This window comes from Archocentrus centrarchus, unplaced genomic scaffold, assembly GCF_007364275.1.
Source record: "Archocentrus centrarchus isolate MPI-CPG fArcCen1 unplaced genomic scaffold, fArcCen1 scaffold_29_ctg1, whole genome shotgun sequence".
Lineage (NCBI taxonomy): Eukaryota > Metazoa > Chordata > Actinopteri > Cichliformes > Cichlidae > Archocentrus > Archocentrus centrarchus.
Genome location: NW_022060258.1, coordinates 1666664 through 1688892, shown reverse-complemented (window position 1 = coordinate 1688892; position 22229 = coordinate 1666664). Strand labels below are relative to the sequence as shown.

The 22229-nt window shown below is 40.0% G+C and overlaps 1 protein-coding gene across 2 annotated transcripts in view; it reads right to left on the bottom strand.

The window, feature by feature from the left end:
• Positions 1 to 22229, bottom strand: part of fhit (fragile histidine triad diadenosine triphosphatase) — a 324470-nt gene that overhangs the window by 172402 nt on the left and 129839 nt on the right. For both annotated transcript variants that reach the window (XM_030723868.1, XM_030723869.1), the window contains one exon: positions 6091 to 6213. In XM_030723868.1, coding sequence (XP_030579728.1) covers positions 6091 to 6196 — 106 coding nt within the window. In that variant the 5' untranslated portion in view covers positions 6197 to 6213. The remainder of the gene's footprint in view (positions 1 to 6090; positions 6214 to 22229) is intronic.

Here is a 22229-nt window from a genome sequence, read left to right as displayed (position 1 = left end):
GCAACCTTGAGGAGCATAAAGCTTGAACATTTCACATCACAAAAACTAGAAAAGGTTTTCCATTCATTCAATGACATCATGGAAACATAACGAGGACATCATCCAGCAGCCATCTATTTATTTCAGTTAAACCAGTGAGATACGTGACAAGTCTGGTTTGTGTTTAAATGCTGCGAGTCATGCACTGGAGCACATTTTCTGGTCATTCTGGTAATTTGTTGGGGTGCTGTGTTCTGAGCTGTAGTTGATTTGAAGGCCAATGATGGTAGATGCCAATCGCACCCCCACACCATCCTTTGTAAACATAATGACCAACCCTTCCCTTTTGTTAATCTGCTACCTCCTTATACCATAAAACCAGATAAAATGCTGAGGCAGACCCACAGTGTTGAAATAGCAGACATACTTTCTTTTACTTATTATATAAACCAAAATAATGAGTCTAAAAATATTAGAAAGGCTGTATAAAATGTCATTATGAAAGCATAATCCATGTAGCCATCCATCCATCCATCCATTTTCTTCTGCTTATCCAATTCAAGTCTGTGGGGCAATTTAGAATAACAAGTTAACCTAACCCCACTGAGTGTATGTCTTTGGACTGTGGGAGGAAGCCAGAGCACCCAGAGAGAACCCACACAGACACAAGGAGAACATGCAAACTCTGCACAGAAAGGCCCCAGGACCTTCTTGCTAACCAACATACTGCCCGAAAACATACTCAGTTAAAAAAAAAAAAAAAGAAAAAATTATATATATATATATATATATATATATATATATATATATATATATATATATATATATATATATATATATATATATATATATATATATCAAGCAAGTATAGGAAACATTTAAGCTTTCGTAGTTATATTAGTTGGTCTCCTTCCTTTCACTTACAGGGTGCTGTTAAAATAAGATGTGATGCACCACAGTGAGAAACATGACCTCGTTCCAACTTGTTGTTACATGAAATTCAAAGGGAACAACATTATATTGCACAGGGAGCAGTACTTGCTATGACCTTCAGAAAAAAGGTTCTGGATGCCTGTAAGTCTGACAAGAGATTTAAAAAGATTCATTCTGCTGGAAGAAACATTATCTGGAGGTGGGACAGATTTGAAATGACAGAGCAGTGGCCAACCCTGAAAACACAGCTAAAAAGCAGATTCTTAACAGTTAATAATAATAATACTCACTTTATTTGTATAGCATGTTTGAAACAGAGTAACAAAGTGCTACAAACATACAGGCACATAAACAGACACATAATCAACCATATGGTCATACATTTGTTCCAACACACATACTTCTAAACAAATAGCTGCAAACTATGGCCCAAGTAAAAGGTGAAAAGACTCAGGGAAACCTAATCTATAAAAAATGTGTTTTCAGGAGTCATTTGAAATGAATCACAGACTCAGCCAACCTGGTAGGCTGAGGAAGGCTCTTCAAAAGTTTGGGTGCCACCCCCTCAAAAGCACAATTGCCTGTGGTTTGAAAGTGTGGAACAGTTAGGATACCCTGGTTAGTAGATCGAAGAGGCTGGCTGCAGTGATAAGGTCTCAGTAGCTCTGATACCGTATATAGGCAGGGGCCTGTTTATAGGACTGAGATGTGCACATAAAGTTACAAGCAGACCCTGGGATGAAATTTGGGGGGGGGGTTGGACATGTGTCTATAATCTGACTGTACAAATTTGAGAGGAATACCAGGAAAAATCTGTTCCAAAAAGAACACTGTCTTCAGGGTAAACTGTAGCTTTGCTTAACTTAGCTTTGTCCTTTTGGAAAAATGCGCTCCTTTTGTTATGCAGCTCATGCATTCAATTCATGACTATCTGTATAAACCAGAAGAAATACAATACACTGTATTCTGTGATCCAACAATTAAGAATAAACTGTTTTTAAAAAGACATTTGATTATATAACAACATATGGCCTCACAATGGAGGGTTCAGGGGGGCAGAGAAAGAAGTCTGCCTAGTCTAAAGGTTAACGAGAAGAAATGTGTTTTAAGAGAGGATTTGAAAGCAGAAGGCGAGTCATCCTGTCTGATGTGCAAAGGGAGATCATTCCATAATTTTGGTGCAGCAATCTATCAGCTTCCACTTCGTCTTCTGGATGGCCAACAGTGACAGATTATCTGACCTGAGTGAGCGTGAGGGGGCACAGGGGTGGGGCAGGTCAGATAAATGCATTAGGGCAAGTCGATGAAGACATTTAAAAACAAATAAAAGAATTTTATGATTAATCCAAAAAATAAACCAGCTGCCAATGAAGTGATCCTAAAATCAATGTAATGTGCTCAAGTTTTTTGACACCAACTAAAAGTCAATCTGTAGTCAGGTAAGTAGAGTTTGGTTCAGCCCAAACACTGAAGTAGTTTAAACTAGTTGTGATAAAAGCATGAATTGAAATCTCAAAGTGATGCTGAGAAAGAAACAGCTTCACCTTGGCCAGTTGTTTTAATTGATAAAAGCTGGACCTGAATACTGATTTAATCTGTGCATCAGTGCCTTGATATCTCCAATACACTGTGAGACATGGTTTGCAGAATATGCATTTTCCTACTTCAGTGACACATAAAATTGACAGTCATTAGCATAAAAGTGAATGCAATCTCATGTCTTCTAAGAATTAATCCCATTGGAAGTAGGTACAGGGGGAAGAGAAGAGGTCCAAGTATAGAGCCTTGAGACACTCCACATGTAACGGGTGCTACACAAGATTCTATAACTTCTACACAGATACAAAAACTTCTCTCTGATAAGTAGGATCTGAACCAATATAGAACACCCTTAATGCCCACCCAGTTTTCCAGAGAAGACAGGAGGATCTGATGGTCCACTGTATCGTAGGTCGCCGTTAGGTAAAGACAGTATCTGTTGCCAGACAACAACAAGAGGTTTTAGGAAGAGCTCCACTGACCAGCAAATGTTTAAGTCAAACCAGAGAGAAACAACAGTCATAATATTGACTGTGAAAGATGGAGAATGATTATAGTAGAGATCATTTTCTACTATGATCAGAATAATCTCTAGTATGATCATTCTCCATCTCTACTACAATCTCTTCTCCAAGAACAGCTATGACAGGCTTCTGAGCCCGAAGGGGCTGTAGCCTGTCATAGCTGTCATTGGGTGAAAGGCGGGGTACAGACAGGCTGCCAGTCCATCACAGGGCCACTGATGGATTCATTAAAATTATATGTTAAGATTCTATGCAAAAAAACAAACAGTGGTTAAAGTTTAAAAGAAAAAAAAAGCAATAGTCTCTTTTCTTAAAAGTGCTGCTGTTGTCAGTTGTGACTGGACTTTAGTACTGGTGTTGACTAGCCTTTCCCGACTGCTTTTAATATGAGAGTCTATCTGAGGCACAGCATGGATGAGTAGATGTGCCATCAAATAAAGAAACAACTGATGGATGACTGAAAACCCAATAGAAACTGATGCTATACATGGTCCTTCACAGTCTCTGACCTATCACAGAAACTCATGTTTCCACTGATATCCCCTGTGCCATGTCTGAAGCACTTGATTTTCACTCATCTTCCTGTCTTCTTCTCAACCTCACAATTATATTTGTCAATATATTTTCAAGTTGTGTTCCTTGTGAAACCATGATGCAGAAACCCACATAGGCACAGCCCCATAGTTCAGGGGTTCATGGCTGTTTCATAACCACATATTTTCAGCAAAAAGCATACATCTAGAACATTCATTCTGCTTTGGTGCATCTTTTCAATGTGTACAATTACCTTCTTTTGGCATATCTCTGGACGCTGCCCATCAGGAAAGCCATGCAGATAAATGTGCAACACCATCCAGGATCGGGCTTCCTCTATGTTTAGACAAGATCCATTTCATATGTGCTCAAATTGGGAACAGTGTTTTAAATTTGTTTACCCCTTTTATATCTCTAAATCACTGTAAATAAATGCTTGACAGTAAGTAATCTGAGCCTGCCATGTGTACAACTACAGTAATGCAGGGTTGTCAAAGACAAACTGACAAAATGCCTTTCAGTGCTGAAAATGTAACATTTTCCTTCCAAAATCAGAAGAGCTCCACCATTGCTGCACAGATGCTAGCAACATTGAAATGATCGGTGTCCCACTCCAGGAAGCTTCTAGAGTAGTCTAAGCATTTGTCATAAATAAATACCAGGTTATATAATAATGCAATGAAAAATGTAACTCATTATGTTTGCTTACTTTTCTGTAACCATCCCAAAACTAGCCTTTCAAAAGTATTTGTTTTGGATGGTTCATGAGAGGAACAAACTCTACCTGTCAGCATAGATGTAATGAAATTATTGAGAATTAATGATCATCATGGGTGTTGGGTGCCAGGGTATCTCAGCGGATGAGCAGGTGACCACATGTTGCGTGGCGGTGCAGGCAGCCCGGGTTCACATCCCAACCTGTGGTCATTTACTATCTCTTCCCCTATCTCTCTCTCCTGCTTTCCTGTCTTTCTCCATTGCAACCTCTTGAATAAAGCTTCAAAAGGCCAAAAAGTAATTTTAAAAAGATTTAATGATCATCATGGGTGTGTGCGCACACGCATCAACGTTGTACATGTTGGTTATATGTGGAAGATCCCAGCATGAAGCATTAAATTTAATATTAATTTAAATGAGCCAAACTTTCACTGACATTGGTGAAGGCATCTGTTACTGGCAATCACTCCACTTCACAAACCTGATAAAAGAGCAATGCCTCTCTAATTTTGTCTCCAACTGCTGAACATGAGCTGTCCTTCAAATGTATTCATTTCTGATCTTGTCTTTTCTGGTTACTCCCAGTGAGGATCTTAAAATCTTGAGCTCTGCTGCCTCCAGCTCAGTCTCCTGTATTTTTGGCAGTGCCACCATCTCCAACCACACATACAACCATACATTTCTCTTTCACTGCTCTCTTTCTGTCACAAATCACCCCTGACACTCGTCTCCACCCTGCCTGTACTCTCTTCTTCACCTCTCTTGAGCACTGCCCATTGCTTTAGAATGGTTGACCCCAGGTACAGATCTACCTTCAAGTTCTCTGCTCCTTGCAGCTTTGCTGTTACTTTCATGCAACGACAAAAATCAAACAACATTCTTATTGCATTAAGGGGTAACTGTAAATGGTTGTGCCATGTTGCATTTTTACAACATGGCACAACCTAAGCAAACCCAGCTGTTGCTCCCTGATGTTTACTTAGACATGTTATATTACCTGATTCTGCAGAAAAATACCATGTTTGTCTCATGTATGCAGGGAAAAAAAAAATACTTGTTCTTATTGATATGTAATGGAGGTGATTGTACTGAACTCGAATGAGTTTTGTATTCATTTGTACAAAATATTAGGTGAAACTAGTCACGTTGTGACAGACTTAATAATTACATTAACTAACAAGGTATATTATACCTGACAGCTAGCGTACAGGAAGACAGTTATGTTAAGCGACCCAATGCTAACAGGCTGATTCACAACACCAACAGGAAGTTGGAGACACAATGTGGCTTCATGTACAATAACCACATCCTCCCTGGTTATTGAGCAGATTCATACAGCTCAGGCAAACTGGAAAAGTTCATTTAAGATCCAGTTTTAAGTTATAATATATTAACAAAGACAACATGTATTTTTATTCCATAATCTCTGTTCACATAAAAAGAGTTAAAGAATGAAAATGAAATGAAAAGGCAGTGATTTCAGGACCATTACTCGATTATAGATTTTTGTTTCAGAATGAAAATCAGGTGACAACATGACAGGTTCTGACCTTGACACTGAGAAATTCTCTTGGCTTTTTTTGAGCATAGGCATATTTATTATAAAATGTTAGATGGTGATCATGAAAAGTGCCCATTGTCTGGGTTTAAACCATGTACAGTAATGTTACTGTTCTGTGTAGGGTAAGATGTAAAAGGTGTGAAAGAGTCTCTATATCTGTCTCTCTATTCTGACAAAACTAACACAACAAAGTGACAGCACAGGCCACAAAGTCTCTGAAAGGTGAGAAGATATAGACACACACTTTAGCCCACAAACAGTATCAAGCTCAGCAGCTCTAACCTGTAAGTATTGAAAAGATACGTCCAGGCACCACAGGCTTCCTGTTGACCAGAGCAAAGGACAGCTCTGTCTGCAGGAACACAGCCGAGGACTTGATGAGATGTTGTCCAAAGCGTAGGGTCGACATGTCTCACTGACTCAAGCCTGGAAGAGATGCAGAGGCAGCAGGTGGTCAATAACATCAGAATGAACAAAGTTTCTGTTCACTGTACACAACCACACACAGCCCAGACAGACTGTGTTGACAGACCCACACTGAAGACCCTGACTGACATTTCCAATTGATTAGGGTCCAATCTGGTGGAAGGCGAGACTGAACTTAACAACAGAAGCATTAACACCAGCTGAATACAGTTAAAATAGACATATGCAAACAAACATTCATGCACGCACACACAACCCTAACCCTAAAAAGTTTTGTTTAATCAATGCAACCGGGTCAAACTTGCATAAAAACTGCAAATTTAAAGAACATGCATATAAAATGAGATGGACAAATCCTCTCTCCATCACTTATGGTGCAGATGATGTTTGGGAACAGCAATCTTTGCTTAGCAAAGCTTCAGAAAATGCAACACAGCCAAAGGAGACAGAAGCTACTCAGCAAGCATTTTGATGTTGTAGAACCATCAACGGTCTTGTTATATGTCTAGCCTTGGGCAAAAATTTGCACCAAAATGAAAGTGATGCTCACATCGAAGGAAAGAGGGGTGATTTTTGTGACACTTTAGACAGAACTGAGCTTGATCCCACGGTAGGCTCGCCCTTAGAGACAGAGTGAGGAGCTCTGTCATTTAGAAGAGGCTCAGAGTACAACCAGTACTCCTCTGCAGCAAAAGGTGGCAGGTCATATGGTTCAGTCGCTTAGGATTACTGCTACGCGCCTCCTAAGTGTGGTGTTTCAGGGAGGGAGACACTGGACAGGCTAATGAATTAGATTTATGGTCAGTGCCAGGCAAAACCCTCTTTTCATGTTATAAAGTTACTGAGGTGCAGTGGCATGGACACAGGCATTTTTCCCAGCAGGCACTACTTGATTTTTCATTTGTGTCTCTTTTATGTGTTTATTTGTAGGCGTTTCCCTTTCCAAGCACAAAATTTGGGGAATTGAGCTGAGATTGAGATTGAGCTGTAGTTGGTTGGAAAAAGGAGTGTGGGTGGCTGAGCACAAGGAAGCTGATCAGTCATGATCAGTGCCACCTGTTCTAGTAGATCTTTTTTGAGCAGCACAGCTAAGCATGTTGCCAATTACATGTTATGAAAAAGCAAAAGCTGAGCGCTGTTAAAAGGTATTTGAGCAGCTCCATTATGAGCTCGAACAAGCAAAGACTTGGTCAAATGGGTTTGGTCAAATGGTACGTTTTCTGCAGTGTTTTGCTGAAGGAAGCAGTCTTCGTGAAGTTACATCAGTGAAGTTGGTACAGATTGCGTTACATTTTGACTAACGTACTGATCGTGATTGTGACTGGTCACTTTTGGTGAGGATTATTTGTTACTACATTTGGTTTGTTTTTGGATAGTAACTTTGTTTAGATAGTCCTCTTTGGTTCATGACAATAGTTTAATAAAACTAAGCTAAATACAACAACTAGGAGTGTTAAAAGCTTTTAGTTTGACTGAAGTAAAAAGTAAAAACCAAAACACTAACAGTGACAATGTTGTGAATTTTAAATCGAATTAAAATTGACATGATGTCCTCAGTTTTAATCTTTAATATAGGTCAAATCTGTCAACACAATCTGTGCGAGAAGGCTTTGGCACATGCTTATTGACACTATTACAATTGACACTATTATTACAGTTGACTCACAGACATGTAGACATTCCAGTTCATTTAGTCTTTAATTTGAAAGCTGCATACAAAAGTGTTTATGGGGGAAATGCACTGAAATATAGACTAAAGTGTAAAACTTCTGTTGTCAGGAAATACCAAAGGGAAAATATCCACATCATCTGAAACTGTAATATAATAATAAAAAAATCATATTTTCATAATTCTTCAGATGTATATTCAGTTCTAGAGCTACACTGTAAAAATCCTTCAAAATACATCTAAACCAAAATCCTTCATGTTAGTGCTGTCAAGAAAAAATCTATTTTCTCTGCCTTAAGGACACAATATTATTTATTCCAAAATCTATGGTGAGCAAAATTTTACTTCCCTTAAAACAAACACCAAATTCCCCCTTGATGCATGCCTGCCTACTAAGAGTGAAGATTAGTGGAAGCAGATTTTGGGGAGTGAGGGGTTGGGGTGGAGATTGCCCATTTGGTGTATGAACATTATGCCTATTAACTGTAGGAGGATCTCAACTTTTCAAAGCCTGTAACTTACTGTCATGGAGTTAAATGAAACCTAAGTGACTGCATAGCGTCCTCCTCTCATGGCTGAGACAGGGTGGCAGAAAAAAAAGAGGAAGAAAAAGAGTGGAATCTGGGGATAATCAAAGCTCTATTTATGCTTTCTCCTTTCTCTCATCTTTCTCTCTATTCTTCTACCTGAACTGCTCATCCACCACAAAGACAGAGAGCCATGGCTGAATTTGAATTTGGTCCCAGAAGACTCATCAACTCTCTCTCACCAGCTGTCTCATCTGCATTAGCATTGCAAATGCACTCTGACAGTTCTACAGTTAAGAACTAGAATGCTGCAATTAGTTCACTGTATCCAGAGATGAACCAATTAGTGTTTACTTTACACAGATTTTATGACCTACAATTTGTGAATGCCAACAGCCTGTTCATCTGCAAAAGCACAGCTCATTTCCTTCTTTTACTGAGACCACTCAGTGCAGGCCACAAGCCCACACAGAGCTCACTGAAGCAGTTTTCTGAGAACTGAAGCATTTTAGTGACCTAAAATAAATAACCTGGATTTTACTTCTTTTGTAAAAAAAATAAAATAAACTTCAGTTTGCTAAATGTTATTTACCATTGAAGATGCTTTTATGTTATTTGTTGTTCATACTGCTGTGTGGTCTTTTCCTTGTCTGATTTGGAAGAATGTTTGTTCATATCTTTTTAGGCTCTTGCATCTGTTCAGGTTTTTGAGTACTTCTCCTCTTGGTGGAGATTTACTGGTGGAATTTTCCGCTCTCACCATAAGTGGATGTTTTTTTACTGGTGGAAAAGTGGAAGGCCCCTATTGGTGGAACATCACTAGAAAAGACCCGTGTGTTCATAGACTATGTTTCATCCCCTGATGAAGGATGTTAGAGATTTAGGTTAAATATAACCACAAGAATAAAGGTAAATAAATTATATATGAAAAGAGAGCATCTTTGAGTTTTTTGATACTTTAGTATTGTATGAATGTGTTTGTTATAGAATAAATGAGGCTTGTAATAAAAAATGTTTTGTAAAATCTGTGCTTAGAGTAAAAAAGCACTATGTGAAAAAGTATTTGCCCCCTTCCTGATTTTTTGTTGAATATTTGTCAAACTTATATGTTATTGTATTAGACAAAGATAACCAGAGTAACTACAAAATGAGGATTTTAAAATGAGGATTTTATTTATTATGAGAAAAGAGCTATCCAATCCTATTTGTTCCTGTGTAAAAAATAAAAATGGAATTTCACCCCTCCTTGTTTAAACAGAAATGATCTGCTTAAGCGCATTTTTTGGAAAGCTGAGTTCAATGTCACTAGTGATACCCAGGCCTCATAAACCTGTTGAATCAAGAAATCACTTTATAGAACCTGTCTGACAAAGTGAAGCAGGCTTAAAGATTTCAAAATCCAACACATCACACCACAATCTGCGGAAACTGAAGAACAGATGGAAAACAAAGTCATTAAGTTCAATTCAATTGTATAGCACCAATTCACAATAACAGTTCCCTCACAGTGCTTTATATTGTAAAGACCCTACAATATTAGAAAGAAACCCCAACAATCACACAACATCCTATGGGCAAGTATAGCAACAGTGGGAAGGAAAAATTCCCTTTTAACAGGAAGAAACCTCCAACATAACCAGGCTCAGGGAGGGGCACCCATCTGCTGCAACCAGTTGGGGGTAAAGGGAAAGTGAAGAGATAGAGAGGACAAAAGAAAAATTGTAGAAGAGCAAGAGATAAATAATTACTAATGATCAGATGAAGCAGTGGTGTATAAACACACAAGGAGTGAAAAGAGGTGAGTGAAGAAGAAACGCTCAGTGCATCATAGTGATCAGGGTCACCTGATCCAGCCACAAACCTGATGAAAACAGAAAGTTTTAAACCTAATCTTAAAATTAGAGAAGGTGTCTGTCTCCTGAATCCAAATTATGAGTTGGTTCGACAGAAGAGGGTCCTGAAAGCTGAAGGGTCTGCCTCCCATTCTACTTTTGAAAACTCTAAGAACCACAAGTAAGCTCGCAGCCTGAGCCTCTGTTAGGATAATAAGGTACTATGAGGTCTTAACCCCTCTGGAGTCAAAGGTGGCGCCAGCACCTTAAAATGACATCAGCCATTTAAGATAACATAGCAGCACGATGCTGCCTCAGTGAATCTCCATTTCAAGTTGTGTAGAAAACTGCACACTTCAAACGACATAGTAGATTTTACATTGTGCTGATAGACCAAGTAAAACCAGATTTATGATCAATAATTTACGCCATGCTTTTTCCTGTATATTGTTGTCACATGTGATGCATGTTTTTAAAAATGAGATATCCACTAGCAGAACTAGAACAAATAATTTGTATGCCATCTTATTGTGACACCTGATTGTTCTCTAAATAGTTTTACAAAAATGCTTCAGGCATTGCCTGCATTTTAATGTAAACAGTTATATAATGTTGTTTGCTAAATTTGTACACAAGTTTGTGAAAATTAAAACTTATATTTGTATTTTAAGTTATAAAAATAGTTAATTAAACATGTCTGTGATTTTCACAGTAAAAAAAAAAAAATCCAATTTTTTTCTACTTGGATTTCATGTTTTTTGTGTGATTTTTAGGTCTACTGTGTAATATATTGTATTACATTACTGTGTAATGTAATACAGTACGTCAAAATAAAAAAAAAAAAAAGTGTATAGTCACACATGTGAGGTTGTACTGAAAAAACAATACCAAACAAGGAAAGCTAAACAGTTTTTAAGGTGAACTATAAAGGTAAACTTTAAAGTGGTCAAAAATAGTGAATTATACCCAAGACTCCAGACTGATAAAAGGCAACAGACCTGGACAGTGCATGCTACCGAACTGGATCACATGAGCAAAGGATTAGACAGCCAGTGCTATCAGACTGACAGCAATCGCCCACCAGATTTGTCAGTACACACTACCTAAAGAGGCAGCGCGAGCTATCAAATTAAACAGCACAAACAACTCTACTCATTTGCACAGCAGCCTTGGACAGCACGTAATATCTTCTGGACTGAGCTCGATATTGTCTTGTCTCAGATTGCCTGGATGGGTGGCGCCTTGATTGGTCCAGCTTTTGAACAATCATACTTGCATGACTTGCATCACAGCAAATGCTGTACCAATCTGTCCATCTCGTGGTCCCCTCTCCCCAACTTACGAACAAGATGCCGAGATCCTTAAACTCCTCCAATTGGGGCAACAATCAGTTACTAATTGTCATTTGTGTCCCTTCACAAAAGGCAGACTCAAATAGGAATAGGAACTGCTGCATTTTCAGAATTTTGCTTTTCCATTTAAATGGAGATCGTTTCTGAAACATCTCTATGTAAAAGCATCGCTTTTCAGAAACGACAACGGTAAAATGACACCGTCTCCACTGGAAATGTTGTTATGTAAACGAGGCCTGAGTGGTGCAAATAATTTGTGTGGCATCTTTTGGGACACCTGATTGCTCAGTAAATAGTTGCACAAAAAGCGCCTGAGATATTGCCTGCATTTTAAAGTAAATAGTTGTATATAACTTTGTTCTTTGCTAAATGTGTACATAAGTACATAAATTCATCATTTATATTTGTATTTTAAGCTATAAAATTTGTTCATTAAACATGTTTGTGGTTTTGAAGTAAATTTTTTTTTTTTGCTCATATTGTGTTTTTTATGTGATTTTAAGTGCCATGTGTTAATACAGTATGTCGACATAAAAAAACTAACTTTATAGTCACAAAGTGAACACTTTATAAGGTGAAATATAACAGCAAATCAAAAAGTAGTCAAAAACTTCCAATTATACCCTAGACTCCAGAGGGTTAAGATATGACGAGGCCTGATTATTCAAGATTTTGTACGTGAGGAGAATGATTTTAAATTTAATTCTGAATTTAACTGGGAGCCTATGAAGATATGGAAGAAATGGTCTCTCCCAGTTAACACTCTCATTGCAGTGTTCTGGATCACCTGAAGGCTTTTCAAGGAGCTTTTAGAACAACCTAATAATAATGAATTACAATAGTCCAGCTTAATAATAAATGCATTAACTAGTTTTTCAGTACTCTGAGACAGGGTGTTTCTCATTTCAGCAAATGCAAAAAAGCAGTCCAACATATTTGTCTAATATGCACACTGAAGGAAATATCCTGGTCAAAAATTACTCCAAAAGTCCTCACAATGTTACTGGAGGCCAAGGTAATGAGATCCAGTGTATTTGGTTTGACACCATGTTTCCAAGATTTTTAGGACTAATTACAATAACCTCAGTTTTCTCTGAATTTAGAAGCAGGAAATTAGAGGTCATCCAGGCCTTCATGTCTTTAAGACATTCCTGCAGTTGAATTAACTGGCATGTGTCATCTGGCTTCATGGATGAAAAATGAAAATGTACAACGTGGTTTCTAATAAAATTGCCTAAAGGAAGCCCATATTGTATAATGAAAAAGTACTGGTCCAAGCACAGAACTCTGTGTATCTCCATGTCTGACTTTTATGTGTGAGGAAGACTCCCCATGTACATGCACAGATTGGAGTCTGTTAGATAGATATGATTCAAACCACTGCTGCACAATTCATTGAATACCAACAATGTGTTTTCATCTCTGTAATAAAATATTATGGTCAATGGTATTGAATGTTGCACTGAGGTCGAGAAGGTACAAGCACAGAGATGAGTCCACTGTCAGGGCCATAAAAAGATCATACAAACTTCATTAGTGCCAATTCTGTGCTATGATGCACAGAATCCAGACTAATAAATCCTGACTAAAACTGTTCAAATAAACCATTCCCTGCAAATGATTGGTTACCTATTTGAAAATTACTGTTTCAAGATTTTTTTAAAAAAATAAAAGTAAGGTTAAAAAGCTATAATTGGCTAAGACAGCTGGATCAAGTGCTTTTTTTTAAGTAATTGCTTAATTACCACCACCTTAAAAGTCTGTGGTATTTAGCCTGTTAATAAATCATATTTAAAATTGAAGTGTTATTTAATGGTGAAACTTCTTTGAGCAGTCTTATAGCAGTAAGGTCTAAAATGCACATTGATGGTTTAGAGAAAGACATTATTAAAGTTAACTCAGAAAGATCAATCAGAGAGAAAGAGCCAATTATAAGCAATTCATAAATTCATAACCTCAGAGCTAGTTAAGGGAAAGCTCAGGTCAACACAGCTCTGATTCTTTGTTTGGCTACAGTGCTAAAAACCTGAATTGTTTCTATTTTCCTCAATCAGTGACAAATACTAAGATACTCTAGCTTTACCTACCTATTTTAATAAAGTAACTAACTTTTTTCTAGGCCAAATATTTTCTAAATGAAATAATAACAAGATAATCAACATCTGTGGTAGCAGAATTTAGGTAGCTGCTCTGCACTGCATTGGCAGGGGCAGCGGCCTAAGCAGAGAATCCCAGACCTCCCTCTCCCCAGCCACCTCCACCAGCTCATCTGGAGGGACCCCAAGGCATTCCCAGTGCCAGCCGAGAGATATAATTTCTCCACCATGTCCTGGGTCTACCCCGGAGCCTCCTCCCAGTAGGACATGCCCAGAACACCTCACCCAGGAGGCGCCAAGGATGCATCCTAGTCAGATGCCCGAGCAACCTCAACTGGCTTTTCTCGATGTAGAGGAGCAGCGGCTCTACTCTGAGCCCCTCCCAAATGGCCACGCACCTCACCCTATCTCTAAGGGAGAGGCCAGTCACTCAGCCACCCTGCGGAAGCTCATTTCTGTGGCTTGTACTTGCAATCTTATTCATTATGTCACTCCGCAAAGCTTGTGACCATAAGTGAGGGTAGGGACATAGATCGACCGGTAAATCGAGAGCTTCACTTTTACGCTCAGCTCAGCTTCACCACAACAGACCAGTGCAACATCCGCATCACTGCAGAGGCAGCCCCGTCATTCAATTCAATTCAATTTTATTTATATAGCGCCAAATCACAACAAACTGTCGCCTCAAGGCGCTTTGTATTGTGGGTAAAGACCCTACAATAATACAGAAAAAACCCAACAGTCAAAACGACCCCCTATGAGCAAGCACTTGGCGACAGTGGAAAGGAAAAACTCCCTTTTAACAGGAAGAAACCTCCAGCAGAACCAGGCTCAGGGAGGGGCAGTCATCTGCCGCGACCGGTTGGGCTGAGGGGAGAGAAAGACATGCTGTGGAAGAGAGCCAGAGATTAATATCAATTAATGATTAAATGCAGAGTGGAGTATAAACAACGTAAATAAGGTGAATGAGAAACAGTGCATTATGTGAACCCCCCAGCAGACTAGGCCTATAGCAGCATAACTAAGGGATGGTTCAGGGTCACCTGATCCAGCCCTAACTATAAGCTTTATCATAAAGGAAAGTTTTAAGCCTAATCTTAAAAATAGAGAGGGTGTCTGTCTCCCGAATCCAAGCTGGAAGCTGGTTCCACAGAAGAGGCGCCTGAAAGCTGAAGGCTCTGCCTCCCATTCTACTCTTAAGTATCCTAGGAACCACAAGTAAGCCAGCAGTCTGAGAGCGAAGTGCATTGTTGGGGCGATATGGTACTATGAGGTGTTTGAGATAAGATGGTGCCTGATTATTCAAGACCTTGTATGTGAGGAGAAGAATTTTAAATTCTATTCTAGATTTAACAGGGAGCCAATGAAGAGAAGCCAATATGGGAGAAATCTGCTCTCTCTTTCTAGTCCCTGTCAGGACTCTAGCTGCAGCATTTTGGATCAGCTGAAGGCTTTTCAGGAAGCTTTTAGGACAGCCTGATAATAATGAATTACAATAATCCAGCCTAGAAGTAATAAATGCATGAATGAGCTTTTCAGCATCACTCTGAGAAAGGATGTTTCTAATTTTAGAAATATTGCGCAAATGCAAAAAAGCGGTCCTACATATTTGTTTAATATGTGCATTGAAGGACATATCCTGGTCAAAAATGACTCCAAGATTTCTCACAGTGTTACTGGAGGCCAAAGTAATGCCATCCAGAGTAAGTATCTGGTTAGACACCATGTTTCTAAGATTTGTGGGGCCGAGAACAAGAATTTCAGTTTTATCTGAATTTAGAAGCAGGAAAAAGACCACGAGATACTTGAACTCCTCCACCTGAGGCAGGGACTCGTCCCTGAGCTGGACAGGGCATTCCGCCCTTTTCCAGTTGAGGACCATGGCCTCAGACTTAGATGTGCTGATTTTCATGCCAGCCGCTTCACATTCGGCTGCGAACTCTTCCACTGTGAGGTGGAGGCCCCCCCTTGATGAAGCCAACAAGACCACATCATCCACAAAGAGCAGAGACGAGATTCTGAGGCCACCAAGGTAGGTGGCAAAGGGTAGCCCTGGCAAAGTCCAACGCCCACAGGAAATGAGTCCAACTTATTGCCGGGAATACAAACCAAGCTCAACAATGGACACCCCATACTCCTGCAGGACCTCCCACAGGATACCCAGAAGGACGCAGTTGAATGCATCGTCCAGGTCCACAGAGCAGATGTAGACTGGATGGGCAAACTCCCACACACACTCGAAAATCCTCGAAAGGAAAAAGAGCTGGTCCAGCGTCCCACGACCAGGACGAAAACCGCATTGTTCCTCTTGAATATGGGGTTCGACTAATAGATGGAGCCTCCTTTCCAGCACCCTAGAATAGACCTTACCGGGGAGGCTGAGGATCGTGATCCCCCGAAAGTTGGAGCACACCCTTCGGTCCCCCTTCTTAAAGATGGGGACCACCACCCCAGTCTGCCAATCCAGTGGCACTGCCCCAGATCTCAACGCACTGTTGCAGAGGCGTGTCAACCAAGACAGCCCTACAACATTCAGACCCTTCAGGAACTCAGGGTGAATCTCGTCCACCCCAGGGGCCCTGTCACCAAGGAGTTGTTTAATCACCTCAGTGACCTCACCCCCAGTGATGGGCGAGTCATCCCCCTCATTCCCAGACTCTGCTTCCACTACAGAAGGCGGGTCAGTGGGATTCAGGAGGTCCTCAATGTATTCCTTCCACTGCCTGACTATAGCCTCAGTTGAAGTCAGCAGCACCCCACCCGCACTATAAACCGTGTGAGTGGAGCACTGCTTTCCCCTCCTGAGTCGCCTGACGGTTTGCCAGAATCGCTTCGAAGCCATCCAAAAGTCTTTTTCCATAGCCTTACCGAACTCCTCCCACACCCGAGTTTTTGCTTCGGCCACTGCCCGAGCTGCATTCCGCTTGGCCTGCCGATACCTGTCAGCTGCCTCCGGAGTCCCACAGGCTAACCAAACCCGATAGGACTCTTTCTTCAGCTTGATGGCTCCCTTCACCTCCGGTGACCACCATCTGGTTCGGGGGTTACCACCACGACAGGCACCAACCACCTTGCAGCCACAGCTCTGAGCAGCAGCCTCAACAATGGAGGTGCAGAACATGGTCCATTCGGACTCAATGTCCTCAGCCTCCCGCGGAGTGAAGTTGTTGTAAAATTTAATGTTAAGTATAATCAATTAATAAATTTAGTATTTTTTAAGTTGATAATATTTTCCAACAAACATCAATCTGTCAACAAGTCTAATAACATGTTTGCATAAGAATCTTATATATTCCCATCCTCTTTCCCTTTATATTTCCCCATCTTTATTCAGGGCTGTGAACAAAGAATAAACATCCTGATTAAGAAGCAATCTGAGGCTGCTGTTTCGAGAATGAGCTGCTAACCTTAAATAGACCTTTAATGCAATAAATAAAAATTCAGTAATGGACAGCTGATATCTAGGCTGTATTGATAAAGCAATTTCACAAAATAAATAAATAAATTTCCACACTCGCCCTGTGGGCAGTCTTTGTCCTCCAAGCTTGGGTCCTCTACAAGAGGCTTATGAGCTTGAGGATCCTGTGCAGTATCTTAGCTGTTCCTAGTACTGTCCTCTTCTGGACAGAGAACTCAGATGTTGTTCCTGGAATCCTCTGGAGCCACTATCCCAGTTTGGGGGGTCACTGCCCCGAGTCTTTCGATTACCACAGGGACCACTGTTACCTTCACCTTCTGTATCTTCTCTAGCTCTTCAGTTAGCCCTTGGTACTTCTCAAGCTTCTCGTGTTCCTTCTTCTACATGTTGCCATTGCTTGGTATTGTTATGTCTATCACTACGGCTTTCTTCCTCTTCTTGTCCACCACTACTATGTCAGATTTGTTACCTGTTACCAGTTTGACTGTCTGTATCTGGAAGTTCCACAGGATCTTAACTCAGTCATTCTCAACCACACTTGGTATGGAAAATTCCTCTACAGAAGAATTCATGACGCATGCTGGTGAAAGCCTTCAGGAAACTAGCTTGCAGACAAATCATCTGACAACCAAGGCAAAAACCAGGTTAGGAACCTGGAACATCAGAACCCTAGATGAGAGTAGCAAGCTAGCTCAAGTGGTGAGAAAAATGAGGAAATATAACATCAAGTTTTAACATCTTTGCAAGACAAGATGGAATGGAAGCGACCAAACCCCACTATGGTCAGGGAAGATCATCATCTACTCCGGCTATGATGATCTAGACCAGGGATCCTCAAATCCAGGACTCAAGGGCCAGTGTCCTGCAGCTTTTAGATGTGTCCCTGAGCCAACACACCTGATTCAAATGGCTGACTTAGCTCTTCAGTATGCAGTCAAGTTCTCCAGAGTCCTGCTAATGACTTCTATATTTGGCCCAGGTGTGTTGAAGCAGAGACCTATCTAAAAGTTGCTGGACACTGGCGAATGCTATACTTTGGCCAAGGGATGTGTGGGCTATTCTTTTGCAGATTGTTAGGAAAGGCGCAGGAAGCATATGCTTCTCTTTCTATTGAGGACAGCCTGTGTTATAATAAGGTGAGAAACGCAGTATTGAGAATATATGAATTAGTGCCCGAAGCCTACATACATTGTTTCCGGCGACTACAGAAGCTGTCAGAGCAGACATTTGCTGATTTTGTGCGAGAAAAAGAGTTGTTATTTGATATGATCACACATATGGAAGAGTCTTCCTTATCTGCAACGTGCTAACAAAAAAATAAAAATCCATTGCAATCCAAAAACCGCTTGTGCCTGTTAAACTGCAACCTTGACCTGCTTGTATAAGAGAACAGACTTATTAACTGAGGTCAGCGTTAAATCCATATAATGATCCTGATGACTGTGTCAGTTGCCAGAGTGTCTGGTTAACTAATAAGAGTTAAGAGAGCCACTGAAAAACATTTAATCCTGTCCACACTCTTCCATAACAAATTTGATTTAGCCGAGCAGACTGAAGCACTGAAATAAGTGATGGAGCAACCTGCTAACAAGGTACTCTGGATAAAAAGAGAAACTCAGAAAGATAAGGAATAGCATGACACTGTCCTTTAACCTCCATGACAACACCTTCACTTTGCAGTCACCTACATGTATCATACTCAGCACAAATGGGACTATGGTGGTGGAAAGAAAATCTTATTTAGATTTAATTTCCTGATGGGAGGTAACTGAACAGTATATCTGTCAGGCACACTTATCACATCTTTAGACCAAAATGAGGATTACATGTGGAGAAAGGGATAGGTAGATAGCTAATGGAGTAACTGGTAATGTAACAAATATGTGCACTCATTGTTAAAATTCTCTCAAATCCTAATAACAGCCAGACCAGGACAGTTAGATGGAAGCCACTGCAGTGCTGTCAACCAAGAAAAAGAGTTTTCTTTACCATTCATACATATAACTGCATTTATTGCAGAAGCACTTGACTCTTGCTGCATATAAAAGTTGCTCTTTCTAAATATTTTACATAAACCCTGCAAAAGATAAGCGGAAGAAGATGGATGGGTGGTATTTATACAGTACATATAAACACTATATGGAGTGTGATGATAACTATATCAATGCATAATAATTTCCAAAATTTGATATGACTGGAGTAATTAAACTGCAGGAATGTCTTAAAGACATTAAGGCCTGGATGACCTCTAATTTCCTGCTTCTAAACTAAGATAAAACTAATATTCTTGTACTCGGCCCCACAAATCTTAGGAACATGGTGTCAAACCAGATACAGAGGCATTTCTTTGGCCTCCAGTAACACTGTGAGAAATCTTGGAGTCATTTTTGACCAGGATATGTCCTTCAATGCACATATTAAACAAATATGTAGGACCGCTTTTTTGCATTTGCGCAATATTTCTAAAATTAGAAACATCCTTTCTCAGAGTGATGCTGAAAAGCTAATTCATGCATGTATTACTTCTAGGCTGGACTATTGTAATTCATTATTATCAGGCTGTCCTAAAAGCTCCCTGAAAAGCCTTCAGCTGATCCAAAATGCTGCAGCTAGAGTACTGACAGGGACTAGAAAGAGAGAGCAGATTTCTCCCATATTGGCTTCTCTTCATTGGCTCCCTGTTAAATCTAGAATAGAATTTAAAATTCTTCTCCTCACATACAAGGTCTTGAATAATCAGGCCCCATCTTATCTCAAAGACCTCATGGTACCATATCACCCCAACAGAGCACTTCGCTCTCAGACTGCTGGCTTACTTGTGGTTCCTAGGATACTTAAGAGTAGAATGGGAGGCAGAGCCTTCAGCTTTCAGGCCCCTCTTCTGTGGAACCAGCTCCCAGCTTGGATTCAGGAGACAGATATCCTCTCTATTTTTAAGATTAGGCTTAAAACTTTCCTTTTTGATCAAGCTTATACTTAGGGCTGGATCAGGTGACCCTGAACCATCCCTTAGTTATGCTGCTATAGGCCTAGTCTGCTGGGGGGTTCACATAATGCACTGTTTCTTTTCACTCACCTTATTTACTTTGTTTATACTTCACTCTGCATTTAATCATTAATTGATATTAATCTCTGGCTCTCTTCCACAGCATGTCTTTTTTTCTCTCTCCCCTCAGCCCAACCAGCCACGGCAGATGACCCCCCCTCCCTGAGCCTGGTTCTGCTGGAGGTTTCTTCCTGTTAAAAGGGAGTTTTTCCTTCCCACTGTCGCCAAGTGCTGCTCATAGGGGTCGTTTTGACTGTTGGGTTTTCTCTGTATTATTGTAGGGTCTTTACCCACAATACAAAATGCCTTCAACTCAACTTCAACTTCAACTTTTACTCAAGTCAATTTTTTGATATAGTACTTGTACTTCTACTCCACTCCTCTACTCCAGTACTTTATACGTACATCTCTGCAAAAGAATAACATTATCATATCAGAGTATAATGAAGTTTGTAAGAGTTTTAGTGCTACAATAGTTCTAATATCCAACATACCAAAGGTTCAGTACATAACTTTTTCCAGACAAAAGAAAGATCTGTTCTGAATTCAGCTGATTACCACAACAAAATTACTACACTCCTCAGTGACAACAATACTTATCTTGAGATGTGATCCCACAAGCAACTACAAGAAAAAAGTCATCTGTTGTCTACAACAACTTGAAAAGGAAAAAGCCATTGACCGCCCCACTTACTACCACCTGTACCCTGGAGAAACTACTCCATGCATTTATGGACTCCCAAAGATCCACAAAGAAGTAGTCCCACTCTGACCCATTATCAGCAGTATAAACTCAGTCACCTACAACATTTCCAAACACCTCACCACCATCTCATCTCCACTTGTTGGCAACACACCCCACCACATTGGAAACTCCACAGATTTTACAAACAAGCTCCATAATCTTGTACTGAATCCAGATGAAACCATGGTGTCCTTTGATGTGGTTTCACTTTTCACTTGCATACCCACAACTGAGGCAGTGGAGACCATCAGAAGACGACAACAGGAAGACGATTCCTTACTGAACAGAACCAGCTATACCCCAGATCAGATTTGTGCACTTTTAGATCTCTGCCTTACCACATGTCAAGTAAAGTGGATTAAGGTTGAGATTTTGGTTATTCGATGGCCTGTGCCTGATACTATGTGGGCATTTATGATTGCAATTTATTAGGCTGTTAAAGGTTGATTTATGAAATATAACAAATAATCTGTATGATTTCTACCTAAGGTTGATAAGTATGTGTGTAACACAGAAATGATTCAGAGTGTAATACAAAGTTGTGAAATCTTGGAAAATCACTGAGCAAGGGAAATGAGGAACTGAAACCTGTTGCCTAGGAATAAGAGGGAACAAGAGGAGAAAAACAAGTTAAAAATAATCTTAACTGGAAAGTACCAAACAAGCCATGTATTACGAGAAATGAGGTATTGAATAAAGCCTAATACCATAATTGGTAATAAGAGCAGTGGGGTGATGATTTGTCATGATGTTGTTGTTAAAACTAGGATGTGTCTTAGACAACATATATAAGGAGTTGCACGAAAACATCGTACGAGATTCTGCGGAGCCCTTTTCAGCACCTAGACAGGTCTGCTCTTTGGACTAAGCCAACCCAGATGTGGACATTTAATTGACTTCAAACTGTCTTTGTGAGAATTCTCCCTGCATTGTCAGATGAAGATTGGAAGTGCCTGAGCTGTTGGATTTCTAAAAATGAAGCCTGACGAACAGTAAGGATTACACAAGAAGGACAGTCAATCAGAGGTGGATAACTTCACTCTTTTGGACTTCTCCTTTTTCCCCAACTTCACTGCAGCAGTAACGGATTGGACTTTGGGTGTGGTCGCTTCTGGCCAGGCACCAACTTGAAGTCTTTTCTTCCAAAAAGGATTTTAAACGATTTGGACAATTTCAAACCCCTTCCTCATCAACCCAGCTCATAAGTATTTACTCTGTTTAAGAAGTGATTGATATATGATGATTTTGAGATCTGATATTTAGGAATGATTACTGCATGTAGAGCATTGATTGAGGATTGATTCAGAGCTAAATGCAAATTGCTTGAGCTG